The sequence below is a fragment of the Eleutherodactylus coqui genome, chromosome 1, assembly GCF_035609145.1.
Source record: "Eleutherodactylus coqui strain aEleCoq1 chromosome 1, aEleCoq1.hap1, whole genome shotgun sequence".
Taxonomy (NCBI): domain Eukaryota; kingdom Metazoa; phylum Chordata; class Amphibia; order Anura; family Eleutherodactylidae; genus Eleutherodactylus; species Eleutherodactylus coqui.
Window position 1 is genome coordinate 446766596 of NC_089837.1, and position 18801 is coordinate 446785396.

The window sequence follows — 18801 nt, forward strand, 5'->3', positions numbered from 1 at the left end:
TGGGTTACATGCTGCCCAACCCCCCCCCCCCACCCGCACGACCCAGTGTCCACAGCACACACCAAAGTGTCCCTGCGCAGCCTTCAGCTGCCCTCATGCCACGCCACCCTCATGTCTATTTATAAGTGCGTCTGCCATGAGGAGGAACCGCAGGCACACACTGCAGAGGGTTGGCACGGCTAGGCAGCGACCCTCTTTAAAAGGGGCAGGACGATAGCCCACAATGCTGTACAGAAGCAATGAGAAATATAATCCTGTGCCACCGCCATCAGGAGCTGCATACATGGGCATAGCAATGAGGAATCTTGTGCCACACACTATTCATTCTGTCAAGGTGTCTGCATGCCCCAGTCAGACCGGGCTTTTTTATAAATAGTCACAGGCAGGTACAACTCCGCAATGGGAATTCCGTGTGCACGCACAGCATGGGTGGCTCCCTGCAACCCACCAGCTGTACATTAAAGTATCCCATTGCAGTGCCCTGGACAGCAGAGCTAACGTCAGATTAAATGCAGGTGGGCTTCGGCCCACACTGCATGCCCCAGTCAGACTGGGGTTTTTTATAAGTAGACACAGGCAGGTACAACTCCCTATTGTGAAGTCCGTGTGGACGAACAGCATGGGTGGCTCCCTGGAACCCACCGGCGGTACATAAATATATCTCATTGCATTGCCCATCACAGCTGAGGTAATGTCATGTTTAATGCAGGTGGGCTTGGGCCCACACTGCATGCCCCAGTCAGACTGGGGTTCTTTAGAAGTGGACACATGCAGTTACAACTCCGTGTGGACCGACAGCATAGGTGGGTGCCAGGAAGCCACCGGCGGTACATAAATATATCCCATTGCAGTGCCCAGCACAGCTGAGGTAATGTCATGTTTAATGCAGGTGGTCTTCGGCCCACACTGCATGCCCCAGTCAGACTGGGGTTCTTTAGAAGTGGACACATGCAGTTACAACTCCATGTGGACCGACAGCATAGGTGGGTCCCAGGAAGCCACCGGCGGTACATAAATATATCCCATTGCATTGCCCATCACAGCTGAGGTAATGTCATGTTTAATGCAGGTGGGCTTGGGCCCACACTGCATGCCCCAGTCAGACTGGGGTTCTTTAGAAGTGGACACATGCAGTTACAACTCCGTGTGGACCGACAGCATGGGTGGCTCCCTGGAACCCACCAGCGGTACATAAATATATCCCATTGCAGCGCCCAGCACAGCTGATGTAACGTCAGCTTTAATGCAGGTGGGCAAAAAATTAATTGGATTACACTGTAGGCGAGGGCCCAAAAAAATTGGTGTACCAACAGTACTAATGTACCTCAGAAAAATTGCCCATGCCCAACCAAGAGGGCAGGTGAAACCCATTAATCGCTTTGGTTAATGTGGCTTAATTTAAAACTAGGCCTGGAGGCAGCCCAGTTAAAATAAAAATTGGTTCAGGTGCAAGTTTCAACGCTTTAATGAGCATTGAAACGTATAAAAATTGTTTACAAAAATTATATGACTGAGCCTTGTGGGCCTAAGAAAAATTGCCCGTTCGGCGTGATTACGTCAGGTTTCAGGAGGAGGAGCAGGAGGAGGGGGAGGAATATTATACACAGATTGATGAAGCTAAAAGGTCCCCGTTTTTGATGGTGATAGAGAACGATGCTTCCATCCGTGGGTGCAGCCTACGTATTGCTTAGGTATCGCTGCTGTCCGCTGGTGGAGAAGAGAAGTCTGGGGAAATCCAGGCTTTGTTCATCTTGATGAGTGTAAGCCTGTCGGCACTGTCGGTTGACAGGCGGGTACGCTTATCCGTGATGATTCCCCCAGGCGCACTAAACACCCTCTCTGACAAGACGCTAGCCGCAGGACAAGCAAGCACCTCCAGGGCATACAGCGCGAGTTCAGGCCACGTGTCCAGCTTCGACACCCAGTAGTTGTAGGGGGCAGAGGCGTCACGGAGGACGGTCGTGCGATCGGTTACGTACTCCCTCACCATCCTTTTACAGTGCTCCCGTCGACTCAGCCTTGACTGGAGAGTGTTCCCCTGCCTGTGCTGTACATGCTGCCTGATCTCCGCGCCTCCCCTGCTACCTGGCCCTCGGAACTGCGCCTTCTGCCACTAGCGCTGTCGGATGGGAATTTTACCATCAGCTTGTCCGCCAGGGTCCTGTAGTATAGCATCACTCTCGAACCCCTTTCCTCTTCGGGTATGAGAGTGCAAAGGTTCTCCTAATACCGTGGGTCGAGCAGTGTGTACACCCAGTAATCCGTAGTGGCCAGAATGCGTGTAACGCGAGGGTCACGAGAAAGGCATCCTAACATGAAGTCAGCCATGTGTGCCAGGGTACCTGTACGCAACACATGGCTGTCCTCACTAGGAAGATCACTTTCAGGATCCTCCTCCTCCTCCGGCCATACACGCTGAAAGGATGACAGGCAAGCAGCATGGGTACCCTCAGCAGTGGGCCAAGCTGTCTCTTCCCCCTCCTCCTCATGCTCCTCCACCTCCTCCTCCTCCTCCTCAACGCGCTGAGATATAGACAGGAGGGTGCTCTGACTATCTAGCGACATACTGTCCTTCCCCCGCCTCCGTTTCCGAGCGCAAAGCGTCTGCCTTTATGCTTTGCAGGGAACTTCTCAAGAGGCATAGCAGAGGAATGGTGACGCTAATGATTGCAGCATCCCCGCTCACCATATGGGTAGACTCCTCAAAGTTTCCAAGGACCTGGCAGATGTCTGCCAACCAGGCCCACTCTTCTGTAAAGAATTGAGGAGGCTGATTCCCACTGCGCCGCCCATGTTGGAGTTGGTATTCCACTATAGCTCTACGCTGCTCATAGAGCCTGGCCAACATGTGGAGCGTAGAGTTCCACCGTGTGGGCACGTCGCACAGCAGTCGGTGCACTGGCAGACTAAACCGATGTTGCAGGGTGTGCAGGGTGGCAGCGTCCGTGTGGGACTTGCGGAAATGTGCGCAGAGCCGGCGCACCTTTCCGAGCAGGTCTGACAAGCGTGGGTAGCTTTTCAGAAAGCGCTGAACCACCAAATTAAAGACGTGGGCCAGGCATGGCACGTGCGTGAGGCTGCCGAGCTGCAGAGCCGCGACCAGGTTACGGCCGTTGTCACACACGACCATGCCCGGTTGGAGGCTCAGCGGCGCAAGCCAGCGGTCGGTCTGCTCTGTCAGACCCTGCAGCAGTTCGTGGGCCATGTGTCTCTTCTCTCCTAAGCTGAGTAGTTTCAGCACGGCCTGCTGACGCTTGCCCACCGCTGTGCTGCCACGCCGCGCGACACCGACTGCTGGCGACGTGCTGCTGCTGACACATCTTGATTGCGAGACAGAGGTTGCGTAGGAGGAGGAGGAGGGTGGTTTAGTGGAGGAAGCATACACCGCCGCAGATACCACCACCGAGCTGGGGCCCGCAATTCTGGGGGTGGGTAGGACGTGAGCGGTCCCAGGCTCTGACTCTGTCCCAGCCTCCACTAAATTCACCCAATGTGCCATCAGGGAGATATAGTGGCCCTGCCCGCCTGTGCTTGTCCACGTCTCCTTGGCAGTAACCGCGTTGGTGAGGGCGCGTACAATGTTGCGGGAGACGTGGTCGTGCAGGGCTGGGGCGGCACATCGGGAAAAGTAGTGGCGACTGGGAACTGAGTAGCGCGGGGCCGCTGCCGCCATCATACCTTTGAAAGCCTCCGTTTCCACAACCCTATACGGCAGCATCTCCAGGCTGATCAATTTGGCTATGTGCACGGTTAACGCTTGAGCGTGCGGGTGCGTGGCGGCATACTTGCGCTTGCGCTCCAAAACTTGCGCTAGCGACGGCTGGACGGTGTGTTGAGAGACATTGGTGGATGGGGCCAAGGACAGCGGAGGTGAGGGTGTGGGTGCAGGCCAGGAGACGGTAGTGCTTGTGTCCTGAGAGGGGGGTTGGATCTCAGTGGCAGGTTGGGGCACAGGGGGAGAGGCAGCGGTGCAAACTGGAGGCGGTGAACGGCCTTCGTCCCACCTTGTGGGGTGCTTGGCCATCATATGTCTGCGCATGCTGGTGGTGGTGAGGCTGGTGGTGGTGGCTCCCCGGCTGATCTTGGCACGACAAAGGTTGCACACCACTGTTCGTCGGTCGTCTGCACTCTCAGTGAAAAACTGCCAGACCTTTGAGCACCTCGGCCTCTGCAGGGTGGCATGGCGCGAGGGGGCGCTTTGGGAAACAGTTGGTGGATTATTCAGTCTGGCCCTGCCTCTACCCCTGGCCACCGCACTGCCTTTTCCAACCTGCCCTGCTGCTGCACTTGCCTCCCCCTCTGAAGACCTGTCCTCAGTAGGCATAGCAAACCAGGTGGGGTCAGTCACCTCATTGTCCTGCTGCTCTTCCTCCGAATCCTCTGTGCGCTCCTCCCTCAGACTTACTCCAATTACTACTACCTGAGTGATAGACAACTGTGTCTCATCGTCCTCCTCACCCACTGAAAGCTCTTGAGACAGTTGCCGGAAGTCCCCAGCCTCATCCCCCGGACCCTGGGAACTTTCCAAAGGTTGGGCATCGGTCACGACAAACTCCTCCAGTGGGAGAGGATTCGGAACCATTGCTGCCCATTCTGGGCAGGGGCCCGAGAACAGTTCCTGGGAGTCTGCCTGCTCCTCAGAATGTGTCATTGTAATGGAGTGAGGAGGCTGGGAGGAAGGAGGAGCAGCAGCCAGAGGATTCAGAGTTGCAACAGTGGACGGCGCAGAATTCTGGGTGGTCGATAGATTGCTGGATGCACTTTCTGCCATCCACGACAGGACCTGCTCACACTGCTCATTTTCTAATAAAGGTCTACCGCGTGGACCCATTAATTGTGAGATGAATGTGGGGACGCCAGAAACGTGCCTCTCTCCTAATCCCGCAGCAGTCGGCTGCGATACACCTGGATCAGGAGCTCGGCCTGTGCCCACACCCTGACTTGGGCCTCCGCGTCCTCGCCCGCGTCCACGTCCACGTCCTCTAGGCCTACCCCTACCCCTCAGCATAGTATATTACCAGTAGTGCAGAAACAGAACGCTGTAATTAAATGTGCCGCTTATTGGCCTGTGGTTGGAGGCTGACTTCGCTTACGGAACGCACAGCAGAGCCAGGAAAGAATTTTGCGCAAGCCTGCTGTAACACTTAGCTGGCTGCGTATTAATTAGAACTACTACCCCCAGCAGAGACGCAGTACACTCAGGACGGTCACAGGCAGCCCAAATAGAATGTTTTTTCCAAAATTTATTTGGAAAAGCCCACTGCCTATATACACAGTATATCTCTTTCACTGTCCCTGGCTCACCACTACTGGCCCTGGACTATGTAAAATTACTGCAGACTGTTTCACTCTGGACAGGATGACAGCGGTGATGTGTAACGCGCAGCAGAGCCAGGAAAGAATTTTGCGCAAGCCTGCTGTAACACTTAGCTGGCTGCCTATTAATTAGGACTACTACCCCCAGCAGAGACGCAGTACACTCAGGATGGTCACAGGCAGCCCAAATAGAATGTTTTTTCCAAATTTTTTTGGAAAAGCCCACTGCCTACATACACAGTATATCTCTTTCACTGTCCCTGGCTCACCACTACTGGCCCTGGACTATGTAAAATTACTGCAGACTGTTTCACTCTGGACAGGATGACAGCGGTGATGTGTAACGCACAGCAGAGCCAGGAAAGAATTTTGCGCAAGCCTGCTGTAACACTTAGCTGGCTGCGTATTAATTAGGACTACTACCCCCAGCAGAGATGCAGTACACTCAGGACGGTCACAGGCAGCCCAAATAGAATGTTTTTTCACAAATTTTTTTGTAAAAGCCCACTGCCTATATACCCAGTATATCTCTTTCACTGTCCCTGCCTCACCACTACTGGCCCTGGACAATGTAAAATTACTGCAGACTGAGGACGCAATGCTCTGCACGGCCGATATCCAAAAAAAAAAAAAAAAAGTGCAACACTGCAAAAAGCAGCCTCAGCAGTACTGCACACAGTCAGATGTGGCCCTAAGATGGACCGTTGGGGTTCTTGAAGCCTAAAATCACTCCTAAGGCCTCATGTCCACAGGGAAAATCAGATCCGCTGCGGATTTGGGCTGCGGATGCACTGTAATTGTCTTTTTTTTTTGATGCGGGAGATCAATTGAGCTATGTGCTCTGAGCTTGCGCATGCGTGATCCGCACTAAAATGGAGCATGGCCATTTTTTTTCATGCTCCAGAAAATTTTTAATTACCATCCGCGGGTATTTATCTACCTGCGGGTGGTCAATGCATTCCTATGGGGCGCGGATCCACGTGCGGGAAAAACGCTGCAGATTTTAATTCTTACTTTCCCCGTGGACATGAGGCCTAACACTCTCCCTATAGCAGCTCCACCATCAGCACCTTTCCCTGAGCTATGTCAGAATGCATCTGTGGCGAGCCGCGGGAGGGGCCGATTTATATACTCGGGTGACACCTGATCTTGCCAGCCACTCACTGCAGGGGGGTGGTATAGGGCTTGAACGTCGCAGGGGGAAGTTGTAATGCCTTCCCTGTCTTTCTATTGGCCAGAAAAGCGCGCTAACGTCTCAGAGATGAAAGTGAAAGTAACTCGAACATCGCGTGGTGCTCGCCTCTAGTAACGAGCATCTCGAACACGCTAATACTCGAACGAGTATCAAGCTCGGACGAGTACGTTCGCTCATCTCTAGTTTTTAACATTATAAAGTCCTATTGGCATTCACGTAAAAAAAATGCAACAATATTGCGATCACAAGTGTAAAGGCCCCCTTACCAAACCAATTCCGCACTCTTCTTACTTGGGTACTCATTCAATAGGGCTGCATGGGTTAAAATAAAGAACTCAAACATACTTGGCTACTGGTATCTGGCGGTGCAGCCCCGCTGTGGACTCGGTGGTGGTTGTGATAGGTGACGTAACAGAAACTCTAGAGACCACTGCAGCTAATGAGAGGCTGTAGCGATATGATCCTGAACACCTCGCATCATGGCACTCAGGATTGGAGCACTGATGCCTGGAGAACATGTGGCAGTACTGCAGACCTTCATTGGCTGCAGCGGTCACTAGAGTTCCTGTGACATCATCTATTATAACCACCGAGACCACAGCGGGGCTGCAGCACTGGATCTCGGCAGACATGGAAGGGTAAGAATGTTTCAATTTATTATTTTAACCCATACAGCCCTAATGAAGTGGGGTTATCGGGTAAATGATCTGATGGTGGCACAGCAATGGTTCAAATATGGCATGGTAAGTATATTACAGATTCTCTTGTTTTATTATTTTATAGCCATAAAATCCAAATTGTTTACCCATGAAATGAGTTTTCATGAATGATCTCCAGCTAAATTTATTTTTACAAGTATCTGTTTAATACTACAGTCTTAGATAAGAAGTGGCATGAATTGACTGCAGCCAAGCAGTTTTCCTTCCCCTGCTTCTGTACAGAATTGAGGGCAGGAAAGCTTTAGGGCAGGGATGCACAACCTTTTTTGGTCCAAGAGCCACACTGCCATATCAAGCCACTCCCAATGGGTGGGATAATAGGGGTGATTACCTTCTTAAACATTTAGAACATATGAAAGCTATATCCAATAAATGTGTGATAGATACAGGTTTTGTAAGGGGGAAGCCTAAAGGGTTAAACCCCCTTTGATGTGCCAGCCTGTTCCCTGAGCAGACTTCTATATGTTCAAGGACCTTTAGACACAGGTCACATGAATATTTACTGTGATTTTGTGACTATGGCGTGAAAGGGTCTTTGCTCCTGTCCCTAGAAAAGTCCTCAGTTTCACTAGGTCTGCCTTTATGCTGGGGCTGTGAATGGGGACTAAGCCCCGGTCCCAGGTTATGTCATTATGTAATCTTGCCTATGCAAGTTATCACAGCTGCAATACAGGACATAGTGAGCAGCAGCATGTGAGAGCCTGCAGAGTGTGTGTGACGCTGGATCTGAAGAAGCCCAGCAGCTTGAAAGTGCTGCAAAGTGGTCATTAAGTGGGGAAAGTTGGAGAGTGACCAGGGGGTTGAGTGACAAGACACGCAAAAGCCCTGATGACCAGGGAGGTGAAATCGAAGGAGCAATGCAAGACAAAGATGGATCAGCCAAGCTACTGGGGGTAAGGACCCTGCAGTGCATGGGAGGAGAGAAAGTCTCCATTTCCGCAGTGCCTGACATCATGGTGGCGATGTTGAAGATGGGGAGGCCAATACTCTGTAAAATAGATGTCAGCAGCTGCGTATGTTTCCCTGGCATGCTTTCATGTGAAATCCTTGACTAGGGTGTGGGATGAGGTCTATGGAAACGTTAGCATAGTGAGATTATGGCGCCATAGTTTAGGATTCTAGCAAGGCCTTTAAAGCTATTGTTAATGTGTATGATGCATTATCCGTGATGTATATGAGGACTGTAATGACGCTGTAAAGCACTTGCTAGAGAGCAGGACTGTATAGTTGGGGGACATATGTGACACATGAGTAAAGCCACAAGTTTATAATGAGAGATACCTCAGTGGATAAGACGTCTATAATGTAATGTGTCCTGTATGCTATGGATGCAGTTTCTATGGAGTGGGAGAGGTGTATCAACAAATAATAAAGTTCCGTATAATGGGTGTGCTGCATTTAAGTAGAAGGTGTTGGGAATGAGTAGAGTGCCCGGGGAAACCTGACAAAGAGGAGGCAGAGAGGGGGTGCACATGTTACTCCGGTAAATATAAATTACGCTTTATCACCCGGATGGGAGTGATAGAAATGTACCCTGTGTGGAGTCTGCTTACCGTGGAGCTCCAAAACTATAGTATGGAGATGGTTATTGAACTTTTTGTAAGTGTGAATTTCCATTAAACCCGTAATGTTTAAGTATTCAGAACCTTCTATGGCGTGGGTTAGTGTTCAAGTTAAAGTTATTTTTAAAAAAAGTGCCACCGCCTCTGATACCGCCACACCATAACACACCACCCACACTGCTTCAGTTCCACTGCCAGGATTGCCATTGGTAGAATGAGAGCTAACTTTTTCCACAGTCAGCACTCCAGAGAGGAGAAGACTAGACAATGTGGCTCTATCCATTGTAGAATATGGATGTTGTAGAGGCAGACTGGCATTTCCCAACATCCTTAAACTACAATTGAAAGAGCGGAATGCATACTTCTTTCTCCAGTGCCAAAAAGTGGTCTGGAGACCCCCATCCTCCTAATACATGAGGGATCCAGAGGTGGCTACATACTGCATGATTAGTACTTCCCCCACCCCTGCTCCAACACTGCGTGCTGCTTTTCTTCTCTTTTTCTCAGGGTTCTTCCTCAGGCACAATGGAACAGATCTAAAGACGCATTTATATAAAAACATATACATGATCACATGGGAGGGCACAAACATGGTGTGCTTGTTGTTTGTTATCTGTTGCCGGCCTATGACGCTGTGATATTAGGTGCATAGTAATTTTGACAGATTTTGTTTATGGGGGAATCTATTGATGATTGTACCCATTGGTGCAACGGCTTTGAAATATTTTGTTATATGTGGTTTTAAATGTTTATAACAGATTTGTCTGTGTTTTTGCTACATCACAAAAAAAAACTTTTGTAAGGTGCACATATTGTGGTTCCATTTTTGGTCATGTAGCATACTACTTTCTTTTTGGTTTTTTAATCTGGCTATAGGTAGAGTGGTTTCCCCTTCTCCTGAGGATGTGTCAGGGAACCCATGGAGGCTTCTAGTCAAACCAAACTTCAGAACCGACTTGTAACGGATGGATCTGAAGATATTCGCCCTGATGACAAGGAAGTTTTAGTACCTTATTAAGGTATCTATGCTTATATGATTTTTAAACTCTGTTGGCTGCCTGAGGTACGCCAACAAAGCTTATGCCTGCATAGTGTTCATCTTTAAGAAGTGGTGTGACCAAAGAAGACTTTTGATAGAGCAATCATAAGTCGCATGATATCCTACAGTTCCTGCAAGATGGATGGAATAAGTGGCTCTACTCCAGTGCCATCAGGGTTCAAATCTCCATTCTTTCAGCCTACCTTGGTAGGTCCTTTGTTAAAAAGCCCTTAATAAAGCGGTTCTGGATTGCCGTGCAAAAATTGCAACCAATCAGGATGAATTCATTTCGGAATTGGGTTTTGAAGACGCTTTGTGAACATCCCTTCAAACCTCTTCAGGAAGCAGATTTGTTCTACTTCACATTTTTCTGGCGGTAATTATGTCTGCCAAATGGGTCAACAAGCTATAAATAGAGATGAGCGAGCATACTCGATAAGGCAAACTACTCGAGCGAGTAGTGCCTTATTCGAGTACTCGCCCCTTCGTCTCTAAAGATTCGGGTGCTGGCAGGGGGCGGGGAGTGGCGGTGGAGAGCGGGGAGGAACGGAAGGGAGATCTCTCTTTCCCTCTCTCCCCCCCCCCCCCCCCCGCTCCCCCCTGCTCACCGCTGCAACTCACCTGTCACCCGCGCCGGCAGCCGAATGTTTAGAGATGAGCGGGCAGGTACTCCAATAAGGCACTACTCGCTCGAGTAGTTTGCCTTATCGAGTATGCTCGCTTATCTCTAGCTATAAACTTATCTATCCTTTCATATGGATAAGGTGGTATTGAGAACACTGCCCTCATTTCAGGCCAAAATGCCCATCTTATGCCGACATCGATGTAGAGATCGTTCTGCTCCAAACCCACCTCAGAGAAGGAAAGGCGCCTATGAGAAAGTGTTTGAGGATCTATCTTTCATGGTCTGAGAGTTTCCCGAAAATTGATCACCTATTTGTGCTTGCATGTGGCCTAAAAAAAGGAAGAGAGCCCACTATAGTGAGATGGCTGAAAAAGGCTATTAACTGTTATAGGAAAGAAGGAAGGTTTCCTCCAGAAGACATCCGAGCTTACTCAGAGTCACAGCCACATCATGGGCAGAATGTGTTCTGATTCCAACTGAGAACCTCTGCTAAATGGCATTGTGGAGCACCCTTTACAAGCCAGGCTAGACTTCTCAGAAAGAGAATATTCTTCTTTGGATACATTTCGATTTTTGGGCATTTGCTACTGTTAAGGAATCTTTCTACATCCTACATCCTGATATATGCAGGTATTTTCCCGCCATGGGTGCATTGTTTGACAGGGGGCAGCACCTTCTGGCGTGCAGTTTGCTTTTCTGGAGAAGTTGGGACTATAAGACTGTTCTTGTTGCGGGCTGAGAAGTGCATGGAGGTCAGCGGTGGCCACTTTTAACATCATTTGTGATGACTCTGAGCTCACCAAGAACCAAGTTAGTGACATTACTGGGTTGCGCCTTAAGTGAAACACCCTTTATATGTGCTGTTGTGCAGGATGTCCAGGAAAGACTAAATTTGCTACGCTATTCTTCTTTCCTATATTCCTGACAGCAGCACATAATTACCCTCTTGTTAAAGTTTTGGTTAGCTCCTCCCCCATGTGTAATTTTAAAGACTACAAAGAGTTAAGGCCCTTCTTAAAGGATTTGTTCAAAGTTTTTGAATTAACTATTCGTGTTACCCTTCCAGGGCACAAAGTTGGGGAATAAATCTCCATATGTATATGTCCTTGCTGTTTGGACTACAGGAAAGAAGAATGTTATAGTACTTTAAGTCTTTCCCTGTATCAATCAGAACACTACTAAATAAATGATTGTCTGTCCAACAATTATCATGGGTGGGCACATAACGAAACCCTTGCCTTGGGCATCAACTGAGCTTGTCCTGCCACTGTACAAGAGCTCTTCCATTTAGTGGTTCGGGAAAAGGCTTCCATGAGCTTTTAAAGGTACAATCTTGTGAAACTTCACATTAGCTGGTTACAGTTAGGTAGAAAGGAAGATGACAAATAAGCAGTTTTACCATTTACATCACTGCCTAGAAATCAGTCATTTATCTACAATGACTTCTTATAAACAGACATTTGACATCGATTTCAGAGTTGAAGCCTAGAAATGATAAAGTCTTCCATGTCATGAATTAAATGTTTTTTCCCTTAGTAGACACCAAAGCTTCCTCGTTATCCACTAATTATGCCCCTTATTTGTCAGCTTCTGTACCTCACATGTTACTACAATTAATTAAATTTAATTGACAGGATGCATGATCTCTGCAGATGCCGTCTAGTCCCACTGATTAATGTAGATATCTGCGTTACTTATGTGGAACGATCACAAGATAATTGGCTCTATTAGCTCAAGTTCACATTGACAGAGTACTTGAAAGTCACTTTCCTCAGGCCTACAGTGGATACCAAAATTCAATCAATGCCAACCACTGCAACTAATATATTGTACATAATAAGCAGAATAAGACACAGTTCACACCAATGTATGTCTCTTCTCCTGTGACTGATAGTGTCAAGAAGGCCTACTTTCATCTGTCTGTATTAAATCCTGTCAGCTTTTTTTTTGGTGCATTAAAAAAAAATAAAAGATGCTCCAAAAACTGAAATACAAGTTACAGAAGCAGTTACAGAGGTCTATGTCACCAAGTAGTGCATTTCTGGACCAAGGATAGTCTGTCTTATACACATCCTCTTTCATGTCATAGTCCATAAATCCCCATGTTCGTCTGCACTATCATTAAGTCACTGTTTGCCATCCTCGTATTTACAGGATGGCCATTCACATCACCTTGTCTCCTGAAGCTGCAGCTAAGAGGTCTCGCTGGCAGCAGTTTGTCCTGGAGAAATCAGCTGTTTGCCAGGGGTGGAACCCGGAAAAATCAACAGACCCCGCATTCTGAAAATGGTTGTGCAAGTTGGCACAACACCTTTAACACAAACCCAATTTTGCCTACTAAGCTCCCTCTTTCTGGCTGTTAAACTGATCATCGCTCATTTGTGTGCTATCTAGATGTTGTGGCATGACCTGAAGACGCCTGTGAATGCAAGGCATCCCAGAAATATTGATGAACAAAAACACATTTGCAAGGGGAAATGGTCTAAAAGTCCTCCTCAGTGTTGTGCAAAGGTTATTGGCAGCTACAGGAAACATATGGTGGAGGTGATTGATACTAAAGGGGAATCTACAGATTATTAAAATCAAAGGTTGACTTACTTACTGCCTCCATGTACAGTAAACAGGAGTTGTTTATAGATAGAGCAACTCCTGTTTACACTGAGTGATCGACTATTCAGTAGTCCTTCCTGGATGACTAGCAGCAACTGCAACTTCTCGCTCAGTGCCCTGTCGGGGTCACCCATAATCACTTGTTTGAGCAATTGTTCAGGCAGTTATCGACTCGTGTAAAAGGTACCTTTAGGGATTATTCAGGCAAGCGTATATCAGACACCGTTTTCACGGTCAGCCGATATACACTACCATCTGATGCACTGGATTTCAATGCATTAGATCACACAGGCGTATTCCTGCAGCGTAAAAGCGCCCGGCCAGCAAATATAGCGCCGGGCGCTTTTACACAGAGATAGTCCTGGAACTATCTTTGTGCCCGGAATACAGCGACCACTGCATAGATTCCCATGGGAGCCAATGACAGCGGCCAGAGCAGGGACAGAGTTTAGCAGCGTGACTGCTAAACTCCCTCCCCCTTATCTCCTCCCCTCTGGCTGTTTGCAATGGGAGGGGGTGGGATGGGGCGGAGCTAAGTCCACCTCTCCCATTGCTGGCTAAAAACAAGGGGAGGGGTGGGTGCTCAGCTCTGCCCCATCCCGCCCACTCCAACTGCAAACAGCCAGAGGGAAGGAGGGAGGAGGTGATCTGGTGAGGGGGAGGGAAGGGGAGGCAATGGCATTGCGGCCCTGGCGTATATGCACTAGCCCGTGCCGTCTGAATAGGCTCACAAACGTTAGAAGGTGAAGCTCTGATTAAGAAGCCAGCGATCCCGCGGTGAAGCCTGTCAGTGTAAATGCTCTGCGTAAGCGCTAGCAACCTTAGTGGTAACATCAGTGCTTGTGCAGTCGTTTACCCATCGGTTGTCCCGTGTAAAAGGGCCATAAGATTACAAACCCTGGTAAACACTGGAATCTGATTCATGATCTGTTTAGGTATACAGCCATTCAGGCCAGGGCTTTGCAATTACCTCAATCTGTTTAATGTCCACTCTACAGGGAGATGAACACGGGGAGTCTCTATCGCTGGAAATACATGCAGAGTAAAACAATAATAAAATCCTCATAGGGGTTAACTACAGGCCACCAAATATAGCAGAAGCTACTGAAAATCTATTACTGAAACAAATAGATGAAGCAGCAAATCACAATGAGGTAATTATTATGGGGAACTTTAACTATTCGGATGTAAACTGTGAAGCCGAAACCTGCAGATCTCATAAAAAGTAAGAGGTTTCTGTCAATAACTAAAGATAATTACCTTACCCAGCTTGTACAGGACCTAACTATAGGGAAGGCCATTCTGGACATAATATTAAACTGAGATCTGTTAGAATAACAGGGGTGCAGGTTGGAGGGCAGCTGGAAAATTGTGACCATAACATAATAAATTTCCACTTGTTTTTCAAAAGGGAGATTTATTGGGGAGATGTGAAAATACTATACTTTAGGAAGGCTAGGTTTAATTGGCTTAGAGATGCCCTTAACCTTATTGACTGGGACAATGTCCTCAAAAATAAGAGTACAGACAGTTAAATGGGTAAATAAATAAGTAGTAAGAGAAAACCAATGTGGATCAATAAAGATGTAATGGGGGCAATAAACATAAAAAACAAAGCGTTTTTAATTGCTAAAACAAGAAGGCACAGAAGAAGAACTAAAAATCTGTAAGGAAAAAAATTATGTTAAAAGCAGCAAAGATGGAGACAGAGAGACTTATTGCCAAAGAGAGTAAAACTAACCGTAAACTGTTCCTCAACTATATACATAGTAAAAAGATTAATACTGAAAGTGTTGTCCCTTTAATAAATAATGTAGGAAAAAATGGAGAGGGTGATGTGGAAAAAGCAAATCTATTAAATAGTTTTTCTACAGTGTATTTACAGAGGAAAATGAAATGTCAGATGAGATGCAGAGGGATAAAGTAAACTCTCCATCAAATCTCACCAGTTTAACACAGGAAGAAATCCAGAGCCACTTTAAAAAGATCAAAATAGCTAATCTCGGGGTCCTGATGGCATACACCCCCAGGTTCTAAGGGAATTAAGTAATGTGTAGACAAACCATTGTTTCTTATATTTAAAGACTCTATAGTGATGGGGTCTGTTCCACTGGATTGGTACATCACCAGTGCGGTGCAGATATTCAAAAAGGAGTCAAAAACAGTGCCTAGAAACTGTAGGCCAGTAAGTCGTACTTCCATTATAGGTAAAATGTTTGAGGGATTTCTAACAGATACTATCCTGGAGTACCTCAAGGAAAATAGCTGTATAACTCCATATCAGAATGGGTTTATGAGGGGTCGCTCCTGTCAAACCAATCTGATCAGTTTCTATGAGAAAGTAAGCTGTAGACTGGACCGGGGAGAGTCACTGGATCTTGTGTATCTGGACTTTTCCAAAGCATTTGATACTGTGCCACATAAAAGGTTGGTATATAAAATGAGAATGCTTGGTCTTGGTCTCTCTCTCTCTCTCTCTCTCTCTTCCCCCCGCTCCCCCATGCTCACTCCCGCAACTCACCGCTCACCCCCGCCAGCCCCTGAATATTTTGAGACAAGCGGGCATGTACTCGAAAATGGAAATACTCGCTCAAGTAATTTGCCTTAGCGAGTACGCTCGCTCATCTCTAATCAATATTTGCAGAATTACAAAATTATGCAAACAAATGCAGGCAACTAAATTTATAAATGGAATAGGTGGACTACAATACCCAGAGAGGTTATCAAAGTTGTGGTTATTCACTTTAGAAAAAAGACAGCAGAGCAGTGACCTAATAACTATGTATAAATATATCAGGGGACAATACAGAGATCTCTCCCATTGTCTATTTATACCAACGACTGGGACTGTAACAAGGGGGCGCCCTCTGCATCTGGAGGAAAGAAGGTTTCTACAGCAACATAGAAGGGGGTTCTTTACTGTAAGAGCAGTGAGACTATGAAACTCTTTGCCTGAGGATGCTGTGATGGCAATTTCAATTAAAGAGTATAATAAGGGCCTGGACGACTTTCTTGAGCATTACAATATTACATGTTACAGTCACTGATTACTTCAGAGGTGTTGTTTTTGCAGGCATTATTCTGATTGCCAAACTTAGAAAGATTTTCTTCCCCTTAAATTAGGAAAATTGGCTTTGCTTCATTGTTTTGGGTTTTTTTTGCCTACCCCAGGATCAACATTAGGGGATGGGGTGTTATAGGCTGAACTAAATGGACATATATTTTTTTTCAGCCTAACATACTATGTTACTATATAAAATTTTCTCCAGCTAGTTATGTTGTTGAACTAGAGATTAGTGCAGCTATAGAGAGCCCCATGCGGTGTATAATAACTTCTGCTAAAACCGCATCCACACCTGCTCCTTCCCAGTTACTGGTTTGAAAAGCACAGATATACACTCAGTTAAATCAGTTTAGTTAAAATAAAGACAAAAAAACCCATGATCAGATTCTAGTCATATATAAAAATCACTAACCTATAAACTCTCCATCAATACTCCAGAGCCGTGCTGCACAGTCCAATGAGGACGATAGCACAACTTTATCTTCATCTATCACTTCAAGACTAAATAGAATGGAAACATTGTTATTACAGTATTCAAGACAGATTTTTATATAGTATAAGGACACAAGGTAGAAAATGCATAATGAGAGAAATTCTTGCTGCACAAGTTGCCTGGTATCGCCTCCCTACAGTACAGTGCAGTACTACATGTCCTTATTTAGCCCAGGATGAGCTACTCCTTTGGACACCAGGTGAAGGCGTTCTAATTTATTCTTCTGGTGCACTGTGTGTTCTGTACAGGACCCTGTAACTCAACACAGGAAGTGATTTACAGCTTCCAACAACTATTTCTGATGTACATGTATGTCATTGATCTGCAGAGTGAGTATGGAGCGGGCTAGGGAGACGAGCCCGCTTCATACCTAGTGGCTATCAGCTGTATGAATATCAGCTGTTTCATATAGCTGATGGCTGCTGGCAATGGCTATAATCTGGGATAGCTCAGAACTCAGCCCTTTACATTCCCATTCATTTCAATGGGAACTTGGCTTTCCATACCAAAAAGGGCCACTGCAGTGCGAAAGGAGCTGCCTGTTTCCGGCAGAAATCTGCTCCTTGTCAGAGTGCAGTAGCTTGGCAAATAGTTGATCGAAGGGTATCTCTCCACCAATCTGCTATTGATGGTCCATACTGAGGATAGACCATCCTCTATACTTTACAAATGGACAACCCAATTAGCCTTTCAGTCTGTTTTTGGACTGTGATGATGGACATATTTGATACTATGGTTGGAACAAACCCCAAGATCTTGATACTGCAACACAGCAACTCCAAACAGTGTGTGTCACCCTGTCCACAGGATTGACATTATACAGGGTGGGCCACAGAAGAGAAGCGCACCTCTGATCCCGGTACCATGCTCTTATAAAAGCTTATGCCTAACCTGAATTACCTCTTAATGCTCATTAGTCTTAAACTAGTGCCACGGGAGTTTTGTTGCTAATTTGTAGTCACATTCTTTTGCATTGCTAGCCTTCAGAGTTTTCTCCTTCTTTGCTCTTGTTCGTACGCTCAGGAATGTTTTTCTTTTCAAGAAGGCCATTTTTTTTGAAGCAAATGGAAAAGCTTTTATTTGCCAACAGTCACTTCATGAAATGTTGTGGAGTGGGTGATGTTGACAACAGATTTCAAAGTAGATTAGTTTGACAAGAAATACAAATGTCTCCCACTTGTAAAATTAAATGTCTGCACAGTCCGGGATATATTCCAAGAAATCGAAGATTATTAATATCATTCTGAGACACCAAATCAGTCATAATTTGGCTCTAATCATATACATCAAGAATGTGAACTGTAAACAAAGGATGCATTTCTAATGAGAAGAGTAAGAAATCTGCTGCGGTGAATGAGTGTTGAAAACAGCTAAATTAAAGGAAATTTATGTAGTAAATGTAAATATGTTTTCATTAGAAATGCTGAACGAGACATATAGGCATAATACATTTCCCACAAATCAGTGTTATTAGAATGTGTCATCCATAATTTCTCTCTTACTCTAGCTAAAAATTCTACATACAGATGTAAAATATGCATGCTCAAATAGTTCTACAGAATAAAGTCAACTTAGTATTTCCAATCTTCTATACTTAAAGAGCTATATGTACTATATATACTGTCAAAAAATCTAGCAACTAGAAGAAGTTGTCGTTTTGCTGTAAAACTCGGCATGCAGTTACATCTCAGGCAGATATACAAATGATTAGACTTGTTGTATGATTAGATGAACGGTCTTGCCAACTGAGACCCTAAAAATGGTTCCACCCTTGGCCTATAAAAATACTCTCAGAGGCTACTTGTATATAGTGGACATCCTCTTCTGTAGAGCTTGATGACCACTCGACGCCTCTATGACACAATTGAAGACATTTAGTCCAGTTAACAGGATTTGAGAGGGGGGGCATTACTGGTTTGCCTGAAGCTGGATGGTCATATCAACAAATTGCCCACCATCTATTGGGACCAGTAGATGTGTGAGGGCACACACACAACGTGACCGGGCTCAGGACATCCCCGACAGACCAGGTGTAGACAGGATCGTCTGACAAGCACGAGCAGCGCCAACTGTTTAGAACTGCACGGAGCCGGAGTCCAGGGGACATAGGCAGAGGCAGGCATGACCGGGTAACGGGGAGGGAAGGGTTTAATAGTGTAGATTATGCTAGAAAGAAAG

The 18801-nt window shown here is 46.4% G+C and overlaps 1 protein-coding gene across 1 annotated transcript in view; it reads right to left on the reverse strand.

The window, feature by feature from the left end:
- LOC136612785 (cilia- and flagella-associated protein 337-like) overlaps positions 1–18801 on the reverse strand; it is a 156078-nt gene that overhangs the window by 12735 nt on the left and 124542 nt on the right. Inside the window, exon 27 of the mRNA XM_066593457.1 lies at positions 16543–16631. Within this exon, the coding sequence (XP_066449554.1) occupies positions 16543–16631 (89 nt within the window). The remainder of the gene's footprint in view (positions 1–16542; positions 16632–18801) is intronic.